Raw genomic sequence first — 23,450 nt, 5'->3', positions numbered from 1 at the left:
CCGTGCCGCCAGCTGCAAAGCCCCTTAGTAGTATTTAATAAAAAAGTCATATTGAGACAGATTAGTTAAACAGACGGGCCTGATGGAAGGGGTGGTCTCCTCCTCTCGTTTGTCACGTTTCTTAGGTCCCCCTGTGCAAGCAAAGCACCAGAGTGGCAGCCATCTAAGCAGGGAGCTCGTCAATGACATGCCCGGTCTGAGAGGACACTGGGCTGGCATCAGAGGGACTTGGGCAGAAATGTGCCACCATGCCACCCCTGTTTGACCGATTGACCTGAAATTTGGTACACATATACTACGTGGCGTCTACTATCCGCTTTCGAGGTGATGATTGACCACCAAGGTTATTCCTCTTTTTATTTTTGTTTTATTTTAGAATCAACTCTCTGCGGTGGCCAGCAGGGCGGCCGTGTGGCGCATGTGTACGGGTGCCGTTCTCATTCCCTACCACCTTCGCCATCACTTCCCCTACCTCTTCATATCTTAAATTATTCTTGAGGCAGATTGAGCAGTGCCAGCTTAAGTGAAAAAAATGTAAAAAGCGTACTAAGTAACTGCAACATAAACACTGACTTAATCAGTTTTAACGTGAATGCTAAACTACAGAGAAAGTAACTATGAATGCTCAAGTGAAGTGTATTCATCATCGTGCAGTGCGCCATTACTGGTATATATATATATATATATATATATAAATATATAAATAAAAAAATAATAAAAGTGAAAACCCACTGACTGATTGACTAGATCTCTTAAACCCCAAGTCCTAGAATTTTGAAATTTGACATGGGGGCTTGTTTTAGGGTGTTGGTGAGAGATAAGAATGGATTTTGTGAAAGTCGTACCCTAAGAGGATGAAACTACCCCTTCAATATTAAAATATTTTATACCTCAAAAACAGTTCATTTTTCTCAGAAATGCCCAAATACATCCGTTTTCTTTTGATTTATACTACAGTATTTTTTGCAAATTTTAAAAAAAAATTATCTTTATACTGGATGGTTGAAAAAACGGGACACATGCCAATTTTTGATTTTTCTTGCAAAATGTTAGTACAATATTTGAACTTCAATACCACATAAGAAACCGAGACAGGCTAGTTTCGAAAATTCAATTCACACTATGACGTCACAGCACCGGGCAGCATTTGACAAATCAAAACATTCTTCTAGATAAAGTTTCATGTTCCTTTACTGTGACGGTACTTGATGTTGCTGGTTAGTGTGAATTGAACTATTTAAAATACACTGACTAATATTTGGGTGGCACAGTGGTAGCGCTGCTGCCTCGCAGTTAGGAGACTCGGGTTCGCTTCCCAGGTTCTCCCCGTGTATGGGTGGGTTTCCTCCGGGTGCTCTGGTTTCCTCCCACAGTCCTAAGACATGCAGGTTAGGTTCATTGGTGATTCTAAATTGTCCCTAGTGTGTGGGCTGCCTGGGGTTTGTTTCCTGCCTTGCACCCTGTGCTGGCTGGGATTGGTTCCAGTAGACCCCCGTGACCTGTGGTAATGTGCCTTACTGGCATTACCAGTAATTAAAGAAAATTTGTTTAGCGTGCTCACTGTAGTGTTAAGAGAGAGACATTTGTTTAGGACAAAAAGTTAAAAAGAAAGGAAACTTGCCTTTTTCTTTTATACAAATGCAGACAGACGTCTTCGCTGACGATATTAGCGCCTTTTTGGGGAGTTCGCTGTGGGTCTCATGTAGACGGGAGAGACAGCCTTGCCATTGACCGGCCGGGATGGCATTGTCGGTCTTCCACTCTTGCGTGTGCCTCCCGCGACATCATAACTCTAAAGGAGCAAAAGAAAGTGCGAAGCGCCTCAATATTAGTTAACCCGGGTTAGCATAGGGATCCCGTGTTCGTAGTTGTCTGAGCTCTGGGGAAGGAGGAAAAAAAACGAGAAAGTGCTTACTTTAACTTAAGGCATGAAGTGCAGTCCGCGTCTGAAAAGCCGGCACAGCTTTACGCGCGCGCCGGCTGCTCGATTTTTATAGTAAGTATGTGGGATAGTAGACGCCGCTTTTCGCAAACGCGTTCACGTCATCGCGTACCCCGGGAGGGATGACGCTCGCTGTTTAATTGGTCGGCGCAGTGGCGCCGAATACAAAAGGGAATCATGGCCTCTAGATGGGGTCTTTTCTGACTAGGTCGTCATGGAGGAAGGTACTGTACTTGGTAGATCTGCGTTTTAGAAGTTACCAAGCATTACGGCTTGTGCTTTGTTTTAGTAAATATTTTTTCATATAAGTATCTCTCGATTAACTTTGGTGGAGGTATTTATTGGGTTGTGGTTAGTGGTGCACTGTTTATTTTTGTATATACACTTTTTTCTGTATTTTGAATATTTTTGGGTGAATCCTGTATTATACACTGTTTGGAGGAGCAGCTTCCTGACTTAGATCACTGTGGAGGAAGACTGCTTCACATTTTGCTTTGTGTATATATATATATATATATATATATGGATTCCACTAGTTTGGCTGCAGTATTCTTTTTCATTTGGGACTTTCAGGAAACACTGTAAATATTATATACAGTATAGTCATTTCTGGGCTCCATTTGATTACTGTTTTTGTGTGTCCTTTGCGGCATTGGACTGTGTTTTAATATATAAATTCCGCAGGACATTATTTTTGATTTTTCTTTAAGTGCACCTGTATATAAAACCTACACTTTATTTTTCAGAAAACCCAACCCTTTTTGTGTCCGTGTCTCCCTGTCTTACACCATCATCCTGGTCACGCTCGGTCCCACATACTAGACACTTAGAGTGTAGGCTGGTGATTTCAATTCCCACTACACGGGGTGTCACATGACCCTGTAGTTAGGGTAATGGATGGATGACTAATATTTTCACGTGATGTTACCAGTCAGTATGTGGCCAAAAATAAAAATACTGAGGCATAAAAAAAAATATGAGAGTACATTTAATGGGTGACTGGAAAGCACAAGAGTTTTCAGATCTGTTGTTGAAATTAGTAGACGGTAGAATAGAGGAGAAAGAAGGAAAAATAAAGAATTTGAACAATTTATGTACTTTAATAGAAGACAGGGAGAGAGTAATGGAGAAGATATATCCTGATATAGAAAACGTACCTTCTAAACCTGAATTTTGGCTAAAGGAACAAGATACATTAACACTTGTTGCAGTTGGAGGTAGTAGTGCTCCCTTGAACCCTCAGGTACCACGCCAAACGCCTGGTAAAAGTGCTACAATTATTCTTTTTATTATAACATTGTGCACTAAGCACCCTCCACTCCACACTATTCATAAATCACAATAATAAATCAATAATCAACAATCCTCCACTCCCAGACGCGTTGCCCTCCTACCACCCAGCTCAGCTCTCCGTCTGGGAGTTCCCTCAGTCCTTTTATATTCCCTGACCCGGAAGTGTTCCTAATCCCCAGTCCATGTGATCTTGTATCACTTCCGGGTCAGGTAAAAGTACTTTTCTTCATCCCGGAAGCCCGTCGCTCTTCCTATGACGAACTTCCGGGTCATAGTGCACAAATAGGTCTTTGGTCCTCCCTGCAGCTCCCTCTTGCGGCCCCTGTGGTATCCAGCAGGGCTGAGGATAAAAACAAACTACATAGTCCATGACTCCCTGCTGGTCTTAGGGGCACCTCCATACTGCAGGGAGGGCTCCATCTGGCGGCTTGGGGGACTTGGCTGGGATAAACTGCCGGGCACAGTCCACACACTTAAAAACTGCAGAAATCAATAGCTGTCTTTTAGCCAAGTTAAATACACACAAGATGAGATATGATTCAGTCGACTCAGTAGCAGACGTTGAAGAGGCTCTACGCTATCCAGTGGAGTTCTTCCATACGCTCGATCCTCCAGGCATTCCTCTGCACACATTTATTTTGAACTTAATGTCCTCCTAAACTGTGTAATGACACAAAAGTGCAAATAAAAGCTTTACAAAAAATGTAAATGAAGCATGTATCTTTACTGGCTCTGGTCATGGAGAAACTCTCTTTATACAATACAATACAATTTATTTTTTTGTATCGCCCAAAATCACACAAGGAGTGCCGCAATGGGCTTTAACAGGTCCTGCCTCTTGACAGCCCCCCAGCCTCGACTCTCTAAGAAGACAAGGAAAAACACCCCAAAAAATCCCTTGTAGGGAAATAAAATGGAAGAAATATCAGGAAAGGCAGTTCAAAGAGAGACCCCTGTCCAGGTGGGCTGTAGGTGTCTAAAAAAGGGGGTCAATACAACACAATGCACAGAACAGAACACAAGTAATCCTCAATACAATATAATAGTGCAATAGAAATATTACAAGTAGAGAGCAGAATTCAACAGTAGGCGATATCCCAGAATATGATTCATATTTATACCGTGTATTCCTCCTATACAAGCTGACTTTCCCTTTCAATTCAAACCATTGCCATTTCCAATTAAAGCGTCTTTTGCAACGACTGTCAAAAAAGCACAAGGTCAGCCTCTGAAAGAGTGGATATGAGGGATGCTTGTTTTTCTCATGGCCAGCTTTATGTGCCGTGCTCCCTCTTCATTCTGAAACATTAGAACTGTCGAGACGAGAACAGGCCATTCAGTCCAACAGAGCTCGCCGTTCCTATCCACTTCATTCTTCCAAAGTAACATCAAGTCGAGTTTTGAAAGTCCCTAAAGTCAAGTTTCCAACCGTGTCCCCGTGTTCTTCATGAAGTCATTTTAATTCCCTTCATAATGTTAAACACTTCAATCATGTCACCTCGTCATCTTCTTTTGCTTAAACTTGGGGCTGCTACATCTAAAAGAGAAGTATTGTAGTTCCTTGCTCAACATATTTGCTCCTTTTGTGTGATTTTTGTACAGTCGTGGCCAAACGTTTTGAGAATGACATAAGTATTCATTTTACAAAGTTTGCTTCTTCATTGTTTTTAAATGTTTCTGTCCGATGTTTCTGCGGTATACTGAAGTAGAATTACAAGCATTTCAGAAGTTTCAAAGGATTTTATTGACAATTCCATTAAGTTTAAGCGCAGAGTCCATACTTGCAGTGTTGGCCCTTCTTTCTTTTTCAGGACCTCTGAAATTTGCCCTGTCATTGCAGTCAATCCTGTCTTGCACAGTCAATGCTTGGAGTTTGTCAGAATTGGTGGGTTTTTTTTGTCCACCTGCTTCTTGAGGTTTGACCACAAGTTCTCAGTCTGGGGAGTTTCCTGGCCATGGACTCCAAAGTCTCGATGTTTTGTTCCCTGAGCCACTTAGTTATCACTTTTGCCTTACGGCCCGGTGCTCCATCATGTATTGTTCATCACCAAACTGTTCTTGGATGGTTGGGAGAAGTTGCTCTCATAGGAGGTGTGGACACTCCCCCGGACACAGACAGGCAGACATGTTGTTCATCACCCAACACACTGTTTATTTACAAATATTTACAAACTTTGTGCACTCACAACCCCAGTGCCTCTTGCACTGATTCCCCCAAGTCCAGGCCTCACAGTCTCTGTGCCTTGCTCTCCTGGCCGCCTCCAGACCTCACTCCAGCTCTGTCCTCTTCCACCCGACTTCTGCCAATGACTGGAGGGAGGCGGCCCCTTATATACAGCTCGCGGATGAGCACCAGGTGTCCCGGCATTCCTCCCTTGGCCACGCCCCAGCGTGGTGGAAGTGCCGGCTGTCCTCCCGGCAGCTCTCCGGGTGTCTTCCAAAGTCTTCCCCCCAGCACTTCCTGGTGTGGCGGAAGTGCTGGGCTCTCGGGATATTTAGGCACTGGTGGGGCCACCTGGCGGTGGCCACGGGTCCCTACAGGGCTGGGCTTCCAGGCCCTGTACCCAAGGCCCCCAGCATAACCAGGACGGACACCCCCTCTCGGTCTGGAGGAGGCACAAGCCCTCCTCCGGTCCTCCTGGGCGTCCCGGCCAGGCTCCAGCCCCGGCCGGGGACCACAGAGGTTTTGGTGCCATTCTTTATTCATGGCTCAGGATCGGGGCACCACCACCAACGCAGAGCTTGCTCAGTAATGGCGGGTAAATTCCTGCTGTCTTTGTTACTGTGTAATGTTACCAGAAGACAGCCAATAAAAAAAACATGACAAAAATGGCAGGTCTCCTGTGAAAACAAATATGGTGTCTGTGTAAGATGTTCAAAAATATTCAACTTAATAAAGAAACTTCAAGCTAATGGGGAATATGAAATCCTTGGGTACTAAAACCCCTAAAATGAAGTAAAATTCATATATATTCATGTAGCAAGAATGCAGAAAAAATAATAAAAGTATACTGAAAAAAACAGTGACAAAGAAGAAAGATGTGGGTATTTTGGAGCTTGCAAACAGAACAGAGAGGCCTGTCTGTCTGATCTCTGGTGTTTTATGTACCACCAACGAATAGAAAAAAGAAACAAAAATGAACTGTTGGGCTGAATGGCCTGTGTGTTCTCGTCTGGATTATTTTAACGATCATGGCACAGCTTTTCTTCTCTTCTGTGTTAGGGGTGCATTTTCATTTTGTAGGTGGTCAATCCATTGGGCAACATAGGCAGCCACCCAGGTCATCATCTATGAAAGTTAAGAGATGGGCACTCCAGGCACCGAAGGGGGACCCCCAGCACCATTTTGTCAAACTATGATGAGAATGTGTTGGCACTGCTAATGAAAGTATACCCTAGAGGACCCCATTGTTGTTGAACTCTGATGATACTCAGCACCATTTATGAAAGTAAAAATGCGCACACGCCATGCACCAAGAGGTGTGCGCTCCTTAATGTCCGCGGTACAGTATATGCACAAAAGGGTGCCGTTCGTGTTATACCCCCCCCACAGGCCGTCAAAATCTAATAACACAGACTTTCCACTACGGACAACGAGTGGCCACATCTGGCAAACCCACCCAGTGACTCTGGCCCTGGCTGGCGCTGTACTTTCATCCTCTGACGTCATGTTGTTTCTTTGCATGTCTTTCTCATACCAAACTTTGTATTTCACATTTCTCATATCAAAACCCCTCTCAAAAGTCATATATATATATATATATATATATATATATATATATATAGAGAGAGAGAGAGAGAGAGAGGTGATTTATTTTATATTGTGGCTTAATGGCTATTTCTAGTAAGTGATATCAGTCAAAATTTGGGCGACTGAGGATTTCTCTTGGTCTTGCTTCCTATCATGAAGTTACTTTAGTTAATTAGGAAACATGTTAACCACTTTGTTTGTTTGTTTGTTTCTTTCTTTCTTTCTTTCTTTCTTTCTTTCTTTCTTTGTAAATATGATTAAGAGTGTTTGGTTTGATTTAATTAATATGTGTATTGTTCAGTGGCTATTTTGGTATGAAAATCCTGGTAGGCCCACACCGACCTTGGGAGAGGGACAGACACAGTCAGGACGGAGGGAGCCATCCTGGGAATCTGTGTGTGTGTGTGTGAGTGGAATGATGAAGTCCCTAAAGAGCAGCACGTTCGAGACCCGCTCCTCTACTTAAGCCCATTGGTTTGGGAACACGGCCTCCAGTGGTATGAGGAAAGGTCCTGGCTTGGATCGACTCAGACTCTTGTGGATGGCAAGTACAGATGGTGTTACCTCGGACCCCAAGTGAGAGGTGTGAATGTGCAGGGAACAAATGAAGCTTCAAAGAAAGATCAGTGGCGCCACATGGAAGGAATCATGAAAGACTGAGAGTGGATGCAGCAACAGAGTTGAAGGGCAACCAAGGAAGTAGATGAACTCTTAGATTTTAACAGTTTTAAGTGATTTGTTTTCTTGATTTGTAAAACAAATTATTTAAATGTTTGTCTTTAAGTTTTTGATTTTTTGTTTATTTTGAAAGGATTGAGTAATGACATCTCAACATTAGATCTTCCTCTCTTTTTTGTCTCTTTTCTGTTTCTTTTTATTTCTTTCTGTTTGCCTCATTTTCTCCCTCCTGGTCTCCATTCTCAGTAAATCATTTTGGAGTCCAGACCTTCAACTGTAACTCCTTGTCTTTGCCTGCTGATTTTGTCTGCAATTAAACCCAGAATGTGTGACTAGTCTACCTAACTTTCATCTATATAGTGCCTTTTACCAAGTTGTTGGACTTTAGACTACTAGGTTGCCCTCCATGTGATCCGAGCCTCTGATTTATCAGAACGGTCATCACTTGTTACAATGGGCTCCCAGAAGCCCTGACTTGAACTGAGCACAGTCACAAAGTGCTCACCTGCCATAATTATGTGACAATCAACCTGTCACCACTACTCATCAGCTTCTGGTTTTTATCTTCTTGTCTTTACAGGTTTCCACTTTGCCAACCACCTGGGTAAGTGATGGTGACTGTAAAGAAATCTGGCAAGGAGAATCAGAAGAGAACTAAAGAAAGAAAGAAAGAGAAAGAGAATAATGAGCAGAAAATACAGAAATGGTGAAACACTCAAATTCAGATTTTGAAATTAGAGATGTAGAAAATAATAAAATTCAAGAGCAGACATAACTTATACTGAAACAAAATCTAAAATGTTTAAATTAATAAGTGTTTACCAATCATTAAATATTGAGGATGTAACCACCAGGGGGCACCACTGATCCCCAAAACCCTCAGACACAAGATCATCCAACATGGACCTGAAATCAAATAAATGGTTTTTATATGTCAAACACTGTCAAGATGAACACAACTAATGTTAACACAATTGTAGAATGAGATCGTGGTTCTCTTACTTCTTCTGCTCCTCCTGGTGAGTGCCGTCTCCTGCCTGGCAAATCTGATTTCCTGAGGTGAGGCGGGGGGCTCCTTTCAAGTTGGATCCTGGACATACTTCCAGTGTTTGGGCAAGGTTCGGAGAAGGGATTTTTTGGCTTAATAAGACACCCCCCCAACAGCAGTCATGTAACTCAGCAGAGCTGTATCATGGGGCTCTGATTCCCAGCATGCTACAAAGGGAGGTGAATTGTAACAGCAAGCTAATGTTAGCCAAAGGCTCATTCCACTACGGTATGCTAAGAAGCACCTCTGTCGGTCCTGTCTGTCTGCGTGTCATTCCATCCATCTGTCTGGCCCACTCTGCCTGTCCATGTCTTCTTGTCTGTCAGTCCATCTGGCCCTGTGTGTCTGTCTGTCTATCTATCCTTCTGCCTCTCTCTGTCTGTCCGGTGCTTTAGTTCCCAGTTGTCTTTGCTCCTCATTGAGCTCTGCACTCATCAGCTCTTTATCTCTCTTTTTTAATGCCAGGTTCCTCACACGTTTCTCTTATTTTTTTCTTTCAGGGGACTCACGACAGCCAGTTCACATCAGCCAGCACGGTGAGTACAGATGGGTCACTATGCCAGGGCACCTTGGGCTTGACTGCCAGCACAGACATGTGTCTCATCTCTGGGCGGCTGGGTGGCTAGTTAAATCTAGTGCTTAGTCCTCCTGACCTCCTTCTCTTTTCTCCCCAGGAGAACACATCCTTTACTTGGACCACAGATCAGAGCAGCACAACAGCCACTAAGGTAAGACGTCATGATTCATTTAGCTGTTTGCTCTTGTCCACCAGTACTGCAACCATGTTAACCAGCTGCTGGGCAGTTGAGCTCCCAGTGGACAGAGACTACTGGTATTTAGGGCCTACATGATTTATGATTTATTATTTGTATAAACAGAATTAGGCAGCACAGTAGCAAGGAGAAATGTAAAAACCAGGAGGTCCATCCATTTTGGTCTCAGGTTTGGCATATCCGAGAAACATCAAGAAAAGCCACATGAATACAAGGAGGACATGCACCCTGAGCACAGACGTGGAGGCAGCATAGAGCAGGGGGTGGCCTGCAAAGGTTTCTCCAATGAAGCAGTGAATGCCGATGTGTGGGTACCCTGCACTTGCTAGGAGTGACCCAGTGAGAGACCTCTCATGGCAGGTCTGCTGTGTGTACTTTTCTTTCAGACCAGTGCCCACCAGACACAGCCGTCATTACTCGAGTGAGGTCCATACTGAGTGTGTGTGGCTCATTCTGGGACGCCATCCACCATTAACTGCAGCAAGCAATGTCTTTGCGAAATAATGAGATAAGCTTTATTACAGTGAAAGACTGTGAGCGATCTTAAGTGTGGCAGCTTTCAGCGATTATTGTTGAGTTGTCTACAGATCTGAGACAGCAGTTCACATTTGGGTATCAGCCTTCAGTAATGTCAGCAACAGCATTTGGAAATGACTTGCGAGGCGGAAAATATACGTTAGTAGGAAACTGCATCTTGGGGGGCTGAACGGATGTTGCGGAGGAAGACAAGCAATGAGGTGAAGTACACAACTGGTCTCCTTTTAAAATGGCTGAATCTCACATTAATGTTTTGTGTTTTGCTTTTTTTAACTTCCTAAAATGATACAGATACAGACAGCATTGTCCTACTGAAATAAGCAGAAACGTCCCTGAAAAAGATGTCGCTTGGATGGCAACATATGTTGCTCCAAAACCTGTATGTACCTTTCAGCATTAATGATGTCTTCACAGATGTGCAAGTTACCCATGCCATGGGCACTAACACACCCCCATACCATCACAGATGCTGGCTTTTGACCTTTGCACTGATAACAATCCAGATGGTCCCTTTCCTCTTTGGCCCAAAAACAATTTGAATGTGGACTCGTCAGACCACAGCACACTTTTCCACTTTGCGTCAGTCCATCTCAGATGAGCTCGGGCCCAGAGAAGCCAGCGGCGTTTCTGGTTGTTGTTGATATATGGCTTTTGCTTTGCATGGTAGAGTTTTAACTTACACTTGCAGATGTAGTGACGAACTGTGTTAACTGACAATGGTTATATCCTTTACAGAATGATGTTGGTTTTTAATGCAGTGCTGCCCGAGGGATCGAAGGTCACGGGCATCCGGTGTTGGTATTCGGCCTTGCCGTTTACATGCAGAGATTTCTCCAGATTCTCTGAATCTTTTGATGATATTATGGACAGTAGGTGATGAAATCCCTAGATTCCTTGCAATTCTACGTTGAGAAACGTTCTTAAACTGCTGGACTATTTGCCCACGCAGTTGTTCACAAAATGGTAAACCTCACCCCATCCTTGCTTGTGAACGACTGAGCCTTTTGGGGATGCTCCTTTTATACCCAATCATGACAAACACCTGTTTCCAATTAACCTGTTCACCTGTGCAATGTTCAAAACAGGTGTTCTTTGAACATTCCTCAACTTTCCAGGTCTTTTTCTGCCCCTGTCCATGCTTTTTTGGAACATGTTGCAGGCATCAAATTGAAAATGAGTGAAGATTTCCAAAACAACAATAAAGTTTATCAGTTTGAACATCAGATATCTTGTCTTCGTAGTGCATTCAATTGAATATAGGTTAAAAAGGATTTGCAAATCATTGCATTCTGTTTTTATTTACATTTTACACAACGTCCCAACTTCATTGGTATTGGGGTTGTAGGAAGAAAATGAAATATCTGAGTTTAATGATAATCAGGATTCAGAAGTTAGCCTGCAAGAAGAGCTACTGAAAAGTGTGGGGAAGTTTAAATGCCGAGATAGAGTGCAGTGTGGATGGAACAACTGGAAGTGTTGTGTGATGTTAGAATTAAAGTGAAGGTTAATGGAGAGGTCTTTAAGACAATGTTAGACCATGTGTGGAACTGAGACATGGGCAGTAAAGGGAGACTAGCAGGAGAAGACCTTAGAGGTGGCAGAAATTAGAACGTTCGAGATGGATGTGTGGAGTTACAAGGAAGGACAGAATACAAAATGAGACAATCAGAGGTGCAACAAAAGTGGGAGAGACATCTAAGAAAGTAAAAGAAAGCAGGTTGAAGCACTATGGACATGTGATGATGAGAAACAATGAATATTTTGGCAAAAGAGTGATGGGAATGGAAGTCCAGGGGAAGAATAAATGAGGGAACCTGAAAAAGAGATGATTGGGTAAAGTTATAGAAGGTCTGAAGGACAAGTGTCTGACTGGGAGGGAGGTGTAGGACTGGGGTGTTTGGAGGAGGTTGATCAAGAACATCGACCCCACATAGAAGTGTAAAAGATGAAAAGGAAGAAGAACAAGACTTTCATTATGAAGAAATAACTACAAAACTTCTCATCTAATGATTGTATCTTAATTTTGTGAGACAGGTGCTAATAGGAGAGGCGTGCATCCTTACTTCTGTTCAGAATGCGCTGATCCGTTCCTGAAATTATGAAGTGAATTTTCACACTTGTTAATCCATTTACTAATTAAAATCTCTCTATTGTATTAAAAACGTTTTCCATCGTTTCCGCATTATTCAGCCTTGACCACTCCCCTTCACACCACTCGCCCAATCATTACTCCTACTGAGCACATCCGCTCTCCGTCCCACCCCATGATACTCTCAGTGCTGCCAACTCACCCTTCACCACAGTTAAAATGGTAGGGCAGAAAAGTAAATTATCTATTCAAGAACGTCGAATTTTAGATCACAATAGAAAAAGAGTGGCAAGAGCTGATAATTCTTCTTCTTCTTAAAATACAATTTATTTTTATATCTCCCAAAATCACACAAGAAGTGCCGCAATGGGCTTTAACAGGTCCTCCCCCATTTGGCCATTCAACAGTTTAATCAGCACTGGGCCAGCCAATCTGATGAAAGGACCCTTCTTTCCCATAATTCCTGCCATCCTCCATCAGAGATGACTTTACCTTAGGCGGGCAAAACAACTTGGCAGGTGGGCCGTGGCACCAAGTGCCACATTTGAGTACCGAGAAGAGAAACAGAATAGGTGAGGGTTAGTATCCAATTCTATCATGTTACTTATGTTTTAGTGCTAATGACTAACAACAGAGATGCAGTCTGTACAGTTAATCAGCAGCTCTAGTCAGGGTGTGCTAAACTGAAGTAGTGAGTCTTCAGCCGGGATTTAAAAGCTGAGACCGAAGGGGCATCTCTTATTGTAGCACGTAGACCATTCCACAGTTTAGGGGCCCTGTAACTAAAAGCTCGGCCTCCCACTGTTATTTTATTAATTCTTGGACTCATAAGCAGACCGGCATCTTGAGATCTTAATGTGCACTCTGGTTTGTAAGTCACAATAAGTTCAGACAAGTAAGCCGGACCTTGGCCATTTAATGCTTTATATGTTAAAAGGAAGATTTTGAAATCTACCCTAAACTTAACCAGGAGCCAGTGTGAGGATTTAAGAACTGGAGTGGTGTCTTCATATTTTCTTGTTCTTGTAATAATTCTTGCAGCAGCATTTTGTATTAACTGGAGGCTGTATAAAGAACAGTTTGAACATCCAGTGAACACCACATTGCATTAGTCAATCCTACTAGAAATAAACGCATGAATTAATTTCTCAGAATCCTGCTTATTTAGAAAGCGCCTTAATTTCCCAACATTTTTAAGATGGAAGAAAAATGATTTGGACAACTTTGTAATGTGTGTTTTAAACGGAATGCTATTTAAGATTAAGATAACTCCTAGATTGCGGGCTGATTGAGTAAAATTAATGGTGATTCCAACTCTGCTAAATGATGACAAAATATTATTGTGATCAGCGTCATTCCCTCCAACAATTAACATCTCTGTTTTATCGGTGTTTAAAGATAAATAGTTCTCATCCTTCCACTCCTTTAATTCACTAACACAACTAATTAAAGACAACTTCAGAGAAACTTCATTTTATCTAAATGAAAGGTATAACTGGATATCATCTGCATACGAGTGAAAATGAATATTATGTTTCCTAATGACAGATCCAAGTGGAAGCATGTAAAGTGCAAACAGTAAAGGTCCCAGTACTGAGCCCTGCGGGACACCATATTGAACTTCTGTGTATAATGATGGAGTGCTGTCAGCACATTTCTGTACATATTGGAATCAATTTGATAAATAAGAACTAAACCAAGCGAGCACAGTGCCTGTAAGTCCAACATTATTTTCTAGCCTGTGCAGTAAAATAGAATGGTCAATGGTGTCAAATGCTGCACTTAAATTTTTTATTTTCTTATTGAAGAAGTTCATAAAGTGTGTACTGCTAATATCTGTTGGTATTTTGCACTGTAGCTCTGAATTCCCATTTGTTAATTTAGCCACTGTTCTAAACAGTACCTGAAGATTTTTATTATTGCTATCTATTACTGTAGAATAGTATTTTGAGCGAGCTTTAAAGAGAGCTTTTTTATATTTTTTAACACTCTCTGTCCATGCAATTTGAAAGACATGTAGCTTCATTATTCTCCATCTGCGCTACAGTTTTCGAGACTCTAATTTAAGAGCTTGAGTGTTCCACAGTTTCCATAGGCGAATTGTCTAAACAAACCGAGTCAATACAATTTTCGGTTTGCCTAATTGTTATCAGGTTCCTAATGTGGTCCTCCAAGTCGTGTATTTTCCCAACCAACTCTAAATTAACAAAACACTTTTGGCAGGTGAAGCTGTCTACACTGTCAGCCGGAAAACCTGAACTGTACATGCTGCAGGACACATAACATATAAACGTGTCATCTTCTTTGTTTTTTAACTTCGGTGCTTTCAGCACTTTCCGCGTTCAGCTGAATCACTAAGAAACCATCGGCTTTAAGTTTCCACCATCCGGTGAGCAATCGACTTGGATTTCAAACTGCCGGTTATTTCAGCTTTACTTCATTTGAACTTACTCGGGTGTTTGCGAAGGGTTACGTGCCTGTGGGAGATGCCGCTGCTCTGTGCTTCCGCTCGCTGCTACTCAGAAGAGGTAGGGCCTGAAAGAGAGAAAGATTTGTAAGAGAGAGAGCGAGAGACAAACAGTCAGAGTTCTTCTTCTTTTTCTTCTTTCGACTGCTCCTGTTAGGGGTTGCCACATTTTTATTAACTTTTAATTACTTTTTATTATGTTTTACTTTTTAACTTCTGCTTTTACTTTTTACTATGTTTTATTATGGCAGCACGGTGGCGCAGTGGGTAGCTCTGCTGCCTCGCAGTTAGGAGACCCGGGTTTGCTTCCCGGGTCCTCCCTGTGTGGAGTTTGCATGGTCTTCCCGTGTCTGCGTGGGTTTCCTCCCACAATCCAAAGACATGCCAGTTAGGTGGATTGGCGTTTCTAAATTGGCCCTAGTGTGTGTCCTGCGGTGGGTTGGCACCCTGCCTGGGATTGGTTCCTGCCTTGTGCCCTGTGTTGGCTGGGATTGGCTCCAGCAGACCTCCGTGACCCTGTGTTTGGATTCAGTGGGTTAGAAACTGGATGGATGGATGGATGTTTTATTATTCATTGGTATTTAAAATAGACAGTTGTAGTGAAATATTCAAATAACTGATTTTCTGTCTATAATAACTAAGCACCAAACCCTCTTCCTCCCGTGCCCTGCATATCATTCTATATATACAATACACATTCAGGAAGTACAAAAATTTAAAAGTGTCAAAAAATGATAGTAAAGATCGCATTAGTACAAACAAATGGAAATTATTACTCGGTGAAGTAACGGACCAGCAAAAAGAGATGGAATATATTGTTCGGATTTAAACTTTCAGTCGGAGACTTGTAGATCGTCTAATTAAATGTTGCCATCAGGGAAAAGTAGAGTTTCTTCCCAATGAAGAGGCCTATCCGCGAGAATTAGAAGATTTTTTGTTTGGTGAAAGTGAAATCCCGCGAGAGGATATTTCAAGCCTCGCAAGACAAGACTTTATGTAAAGAGATTTGGAAAATTCCTGCCCACATCTAAAACATTTACAACCACACACACGGTTCAATCATTTCTCATTTGTGTGAATGCTGTTGTCAGACACAGTTTGTGTAGAGAGAAAGAAACGAGATTCACTCACGGGCGGTTATACAGTACGTTGCGTTGTCACGATGGAATTCCAAACACAGAATCAAAATTCAATGCAATCTTAATGAAAAGGTAAAAGCAACAAGAGATCTAATATATGGACATACAGTAGGTGATATGACAGAAGTATGTGGATATTGTTTGGATTTAAACTTTAAGTTGGAAACTTGTAGTTTGTCTAATTTGTGTTGCTATCAGGGAAAAGTAGTGTTTCTTTTCAATGAAGAGACGTATCCATGAGAATTAAAATATTTGTTGTTTGGTGAAAGTGAAATCCACACACGAGAGCGGCAGAGACATGAAGTTGCTGGCATGTAGCACAGGCAGGGGTTTGGCAAGTGAAGCCCCTTAGAAATGTTTAACAAAGCACTTTACCTGGACTTTGTGACTCTTAGTTTCACATTCCCAAGGTTTTCTTGGGTTTTTCCAACTAGTTTACAATCTGTTTAGGAATGGTGATGTCCAGAATATTGTGAGAGGACATGTAAGTAACACAGGTGACAAGATGAGTGAATCACAACATGTCACCACGCATGCCCACCTCACAGTCTGTGAAACTAATGCAGCATCAGCTTTTGAAGATGATCTAAACTGGTGGTGCAGTGGTATCACTGCTGCTTTGCAGTAAGGAGATTGTGGGACCTCCCTGTGTGGACAGCACTATGAGTACTGAGAAAAGCGTTATATAAGTGTAAAGAATTATTAAGACTGATTGTGCATCACCATCATCCCACCCCATCCTAAGTACCCAGCCTCTCTCCTTTCATAGGCTGAGGTGAAGACGTAAGAGATAACTGAGACTGGGATTGTGCATCCTCATCATCATCAAGTCAGTCCTACCCCCTTCTGTGGGCTGCGGTGACGACCGCATAGTTGACTGGGTTTTAGTGGCAGTGGCAACTGCATTTAAATATTTAACTGAGCAAACCATCATGCTTATTTGCGTAGGCCTTTTGTTTTTATGTTTAATATTGCAGTAGCAAACGTGTCCAGCAAAATACAGAGGTGGGGAAACGTAGGTTTACAATTGTGAGTTTATTCTTGAAATAAGTGCATCTTTTGAGTTAATAAAGCTATCGTAATAATCATAACCTGCATGTCTTTCCCATCCAAACAACTGTAAACCTACGTTTTTCCAGTCCTCTATATCTGAGGAGAATTAGCTATTTGCATTTGTAAAAGTAAAAGTAGTCAGAAAAATTTACACTCAAGTAATGTAAAAATATTCTCAAAACTTACTCAAATACAGTAATGAGGAAGAAATTCTTCATTGTTGTATTCATCAATGTTCTTCAAAATTCTTCATTACTATACAACACTTGAAACCAGGATCCTGCAGCCGTAAGATGGCATGCTATGGTGCAAGGCTGGCACCATCTTGATCAGGGTTTCAGCTTCACACTGAGTCTGGAGACAGCGGGCATTGATCCCGTGCCAGTGCTGTGCCATCCACAGTACCAGATGAAGTGCTCTGTAGCATCCATTCATCTTCCTAACCCACTTATCCAGGGCTGGGCCATATGGTAGCTGGGGTCTATTCCAGAAATCATTGTGCACAAGGCAGGAATTATATATGGATAGTGGGGCTAACACACATTAGAGGCCAATTTGACATTGCCAGTCCACCTAACCTGCAAGCCTTTGGACTGTCGAAGGAAACCAGAGCAACCAGAGGACCCACACATGGAAATGGAGAGAATATGTAAACCATATGTGCTCCAGTTTCCTCCCACAGTCCAAAGACATGCAGGTTAAGTGGCTTGGCAATGCTTAATTGTCCTGAGTAACCCCATATGGACATGGGGAGAACATATAAACTTACATTTAATTTATTTGGTCAGCAGACGTTTTTATCCAAACCTACTCATAAAAGAGGTCAACGCAATCGGGTAACATCAGTCTGGGGACTGTTTGGGGGCAAGTATAATAAGACAAGGGTACAAAACTGAAGCTTCATGCAGGCAACACTTGGGATGCAAACCTTGGTTTCCTTACACAGAGACAGCAGTGTTACCATTGTGCCACCATGTTGCTCCCTGTTAGTGCCTATAAAAAGTGCCAGTTAAGCACATCGGGTGAGGCCCATACCTCCTTTTGGAGATACTCACAGGTTTGTGACGTGACAGTGTGGACCCTCACACCCGACAGTCAGAACACCCACACCTGTAGCGCCAGTGCCTCATTTTGTCTTCTACTTGCAGGACACATTATTAGTGATTGGCCTAGCGGTTGGCATCCCCATCTCTGTGGTCATCATTGCTGCAGTAGTCACAGCCGTTATTATCATCACTAAAAGACGGCAAAAGGTAAGTCTTCTGTTTTTAGGCGAATACCAAATGCCCAATGTTAGACTTGGCAGGTCACTGAATGGCAAGGAGGGCCAATTAAGTAGGCGGACCACTAAAAATGGCACTCACTGAATCCCACGGCGAGCCCCTCTTGTTTCTCTTTTGAGATTTCTGTGCAAATGACCTTATTATGAAAATAAAGTGGACAGCTTAACCGTCCCAGATCTTGGCACCATTCTGTTCTCAGTTGCTCCCCTTCTCCTCTATTTCATTTTCCGACTTCTGAGTTTCACTGATTCCTTCATTGGATGCTGGGAAGTCCGTGTTGGGTGTATTGCCACACAGTAGGGGGGGGGTCTACGTCTCTTTCTGTATTTCTGCAACGTGTGGTTGAGTTGCACCCCGGTCTGCTCCTTATGTCCCTGCCATTGAGGGGGTCTGAATAAAGATGGGCAGCCTGCTTCACCTCCACACCCTCCTTGCTCACTTTTCTTTCCTTTTCTCTTCTAGAATCTGCCGCAGGCCCCCAAGCAGGTATGTATGTCGCATTGTGCATGTCATGTTACATGTGTCAATTTGGTGACTGTCATGTAAGTTGAGATTGAAATCATTGCTCACATGTATTGTGTGACTGGCATGGAAGAGCGCCCCTAGTGGGGAACATGTGTATAGGTTGATAAAGCGCTGAAGATGAGTGGGACCCTTCCGATATTCTCACAAATCATCCATCCATTATCCAGCTGACCTCAAATACCCAAAGTCAGGCACCCAGACTGGACCGTCCTGAGTAGGCACCATTAAACATCAGAATGTTAGTGGGAGAACAAATGAGGCTCAACAGCTGGGGAAACTGGCAACCCTTCGAACCCGAGGGCAACCATCATGACTTTCAAATCGATTTTCTTTGAGGTCTTTGAAATAACAATGATGGGGAATACAAACAACTAGAAGCAGGCCGAGGTGTCTTATGAAGCAAAGCAACCCACCTGAGTGATCCCAAACACCTGTGATGCCAGTTGTTCCAAACATTATGGTGCCCTGAAATGGAGGGCCCATGTCAGTGGCATACCTGGCTTGCTAAAGGCCCCCTGTGCAGTGCCCTGAGGTGGGCCGCTCCTGTCATAACGGTTAGCAGTTTATTCGCAACTAGACTCTAGGGGCCCGACTGGGCAGTGGCGTCCGCGACCGCGTCACCATCAGATCACACACTGGTGACAAACAAAGCGGCTCTCTAAATGGAGTTTGTAATAACTTTTTTAATCGATTTATTACAGCAGCTGTAAGTTAACAAAAATAAAATAAACTGTGGGAATGGAATGTGGGTGATGTGAGTAGTACTAGCGCATAAATATATGTGAGATGTCGACCCGCTTGCTTTTCCAAGACAACTTTGTGAAGGAAGATGATTAAAATGTAACGTAAGCTAGAAAGTAGAAACTGTTCTGTAATATAAAATGAAGCCATTTCAGTTTGTAACAAATTTAAACGACAACACCGGCTGACAGGATACTACCGTACTACACAATCGACCTGTTAACACAAGTTCTGAGAAAATGGACGTCATAAAGTGAGGCGTCAGTGGTTCCAAGGAATTTGCCTTGTTGGTAGGAGATTGCTTGGTCATACACATTTGCTTGTCTTTAGTAGTTACTCCATTTTTAACGGTTTTAGCAGATAGCACCTGATCTGAAGCCGTTGTTTCGCTACTTCTAGACTTGGTAGTTACAACCATTTCACTCACTGCTCTGCCTGCATAACCTGCTTGTGACCATCGTGACGATTCACCAGCATCAGCATTCTCAGTTACCACTGCTGGCCCTCGCTCAGTTTTGAGAAGGGAACAAATCTTAGTGAGCTTAGCGTTTTCCAATTCCTGTTGCAGGCGTGTTTTACGTAGCAGCAACACTCTTATAATGTTTGCCGGATCTGCTGCTACTGGCCGACATGGCGTCGTTTAACAGTGTCATATTGTTGAAATATTCAGCATTTGCCAACTAACGGGGACCATAACTTAACATCAGAATTGCTATGATTAACCGTTTACGAGTTCGAATTTTGAAAACTGTTGACATCAAATCAAAGTACAAAGCTAACAATTATTTATGATAATAATGTATATTTACACTATTCATGTGACGCCCTTCAAAACTTGTTCCGTTCACAACACGCCAAAGGTCGACAAATTTGGGAATTTAGGGCGGACTAGCACGTGTTGTGCCTCTGATTAGGCTCCAAGCCTCCGAACTCCTGAAGTCTAAATCTGTGTAAACTGTAGGCCTTTCCGATTACATAATATCATCATGGATTGGATTGGACTTGCCCGGTGATGGTGTGGCACTGAAACTGTGAATTATTAATGCAATGAACTGTGCAAGTGATTTAAGTAATTAGATTTTTTAAATCTATACGGCCCTGACTGGCCCCCCCAAGCTCGTAGGCCCTTGTGCTTTGCACAGTCTGCACAATCCATTGCTACGCCACAGGCCCCTGTATTAAAGTGCTGTCATTTCTACATGATGTGACCAAAATGTGTGCAAATCCCCATAAATGGAAGTCTGCAATGTGCACTTTAACCACGATTTCTGAATTTTTTCATTTGAAATTTTAAACTTGGGCGGCACGGTGGCGCAGTGGGTAGCGCTGCTGCCTCGCAGTTAGGAGACCTGGGTTCACTTCCTGGGTCCATGTTCTCCCCGTGTCTGCATGGGTTTCCTCCGGGTACTCTGGGTTTCCTCTCACAGTCCAAAGACATGCAGGTTAGGTGCACTGGCAATTCTAAATTGTCCTGCATGTGTGTGTGTGTGTGTGTGCGCCTTGCGGTGGGCTGGCGCCCTGCCCAGGGTTTGTTTCCTGCCTTGTGTTGGCTGGGATTGGCTCTAGCAGACCCTGTAACCCTGTAGTTAGGATATAGCGAGTTGGATAATGGATGGATGGATGGATTTTAAACTTTGGAGCAAAGGGGAAAATGAAGAAAAAAATTTGTGTTTGTCCCAAATTTGCTCATGTAACCTGTATGTGTGTGTGCTAGACCATCAATTGTGTTGTCTGTTAGGCTTTTCTCTGAATTTACTGTCTTAATCTTCTTTATTTATTTATTTGGTTTGTACAATGCTATATACTGTATACCCTGCCGTTCTCTCTTAAACTCTGTGAATTGCCTTGGGCATGGGAAAGACGCTATATAAATAAAATGTATTATTATTATTAAATATTATGAAGGGCACTGCTGGATATTTTTCGCCCTGCTCCAATATGGTCTGGACCTGGCGGTATTGTAAGAGAGGGGGTCTATCATGTCTTTCCTGTCTTGGGTGGTATTACCATCTAAGCTGAGAAATGTGTGAACAGTTGAGATTTACAAATGGCTGTGGATAAACTCATACAAATGACAAGAGCAGTTCTTATGCTTTCAATGTTTCCACTATTAAAACTCTTTCTTCTTCTTTTTATTTTGTCACAGTCCAAAGACCCAGAGAGTCAGGTAAGTTGCCTTTCTTGTAGAGTGATGTGCATTTCAAATACACTTTGGAGAAAATAATAGAAGAGAATGACTCCTAATAATAATAAGTGGGTAGAATCAGCATGGCAGCTACTGTCACCACTGTCCTCCCAACCTCACGTCCGAATGAGCATTTGGCATTTTAACGCCTTCACCAACTCTACTTACGTGGGCCTTGTTACCGTGACATTTGGGGAGAGGCTGTCAACAAATCAAAAATGAAGTTTACCAAAATTGCTGTAAAGGGCCTTGAAAGGTGCTGTAATAAAATCAGAAGACACTGTAGGGGCATCAATTCACTTGCTGTCTAGAGAAACGTAGATGTCCAAGGATTATTGGGAGAGAATGAAAAACCCAGGAGATGGTATCAAAGTCAGGGAGAAAAATGGGTCAATACTGGGAGAACAAAAAATAATAACCAGGCAACCAGGAATCAAAGGGCAAGACATTAATCAGATGTTGTGGGCAAAAATGAGAGTCAAAAAGCCAAAGAGAAACGTACCGCTAGGGCCCACCTGGAAAAGAAACTAACTATTGTACGCAAAGCAAGACATTGTTGTCCACAGCGGGGTAATGCAGGTACTATGTTGGCATTTTTAAACGAAAGCGGCCTCCACCCATATTACCATTATCTAGTCATTTATGAAAGTATCTCCGTCCACACGGAAATGAGTGAAAACACAGATGACAGAGTCATAAGCCTACATTGGCCGTGTGTTTAGTGAACCCGACAGTCCTCAAAGAGATGGTGACGCCAGTAGTCATGGAATTTATCACAAAACTATAGAGACATGTGAATTATTTGTCTTTTGGAGATTGTGTTCAGCATTCAAACTGTACAAATTTGGATGAATACATTTAAGCAGCACAACAAGCGACATGGAAAGCAACTCCTTCATGTCTGCTATGTTGGAATTGGTTTTTTTTTTCCATGAAGTGTGACCAATCAGGAAATGAGACGATCTAATAAGCATCCAATCAGAGAAGGGCCATGAAATAAATACGAACAAATCAGAGTGCGATTAGAATCTGTGTTTTCAAAAAAATCATGTTTTTGCCCGTCCACAACGTAATGCTGAGCTGATGTTTTCAGAAGTGTACAGAGGCTGAGGTGTTGTGGATGAAAAAAGGCAAAAGCTGAGACTAATATCTGCATTTTTAAATGAAAATGCAACAGTGTGGATGTGGGTGGGAGATTGACACCAACGCAAATTTGTAATGTACCGGTCACGAAATGACAGAAATACTCCTCGAGTAACATGACACGAGTCAACAGATTCACATAAACAAATAAAACTTGTCCAAAATTAATCAAAATGAAGATCAGCATTAAAAACTGAATCTGTATCAAAAACTATAAAGTTACCAAAAATAAAATGTAATGAGTCTATCATTACCCCTCCCAGTGCTGACATTGTGATCAGGAACTTGGACTGTGAAATATACAGGAAACGGTAAAGTACAGTGGGAACTGGCCGATCATTACAAAGGCGCTATATGAAAGTACAAGGTGACTTAGATAGATAGATAGTGAAAGGTGCGATAGATAGATAGATAGATAGATAGATAGATAGATAGTGAAAGGTGCTATAGATAGATAGATAGATAGATAGATAGTGAAAGGTGCAATAGATAGATAGATAGATAGATAGATAGATAGATAGATACAGTGGTGTGAAAAACCATTTGCCCCCTTCCTGATTTCTTATTCTTTTGCATGTTTGTCACACAAAATGTTTCTGATCATCAAACACATTTAACCATTAGTCAAATATAACACAAGTAAACACAAAATGCAGTTTTTAAATGATGGTTTTTATTATTTAGGGAGAAAAAAATCCAAACCTACATGGCCCTGTGTGAAAAAGTAATTGCCCCCTTGTTAAAAAATAACCTAACTGTGGTGTATCACACCTGAGTTCAATTTCCGTAACCACTCCCAGGCC

General features: G+C 42.3%; 1 protein-coding gene across 1 annotated transcript in view; it reads left to right on the top strand.

The window, feature by feature from the left end:
* The window catches only part of LOC120515916, a 50,580-nt gene that overhangs the window by 11,710 nt on the left and 15,420 nt on the right, over positions 1-23,450 (top strand). The window contains exons 2-7 of the mRNA XM_039737287.1: positions 8,245-8,268; positions 9,213-9,248; positions 9,387-9,440; positions 17,919-18,023; positions 18,516-18,539; positions 21,466-21,486. Coding sequence (XP_039593221.1) covers positions 8,245-8,268; positions 9,213-9,248; positions 9,387-9,440; positions 17,919-18,023; positions 18,516-18,539; positions 21,466-21,486 — 264 coding nt within the window. The remainder of the gene's footprint in view (positions 1-8,244; positions 8,269-9,212; positions 9,249-9,386; positions 9,441-17,918; positions 18,024-18,515; positions 18,540-21,465; positions 21,487-23,450) is intronic.

This window comes from Polypterus senegalus, chromosome 1, assembly GCF_016835505.1.
Source record: "Polypterus senegalus isolate Bchr_013 chromosome 1, ASM1683550v1, whole genome shotgun sequence".
NCBI classification, from domain to species: domain Eukaryota; kingdom Metazoa; phylum Chordata; class Cladistia; order Polypteriformes; family Polypteridae; genus Polypterus; species Polypterus senegalus.
Note: the sequence above shows the minus strand (reverse complement) of the source record. Positions and strands in the feature narration are given on the sequence as shown.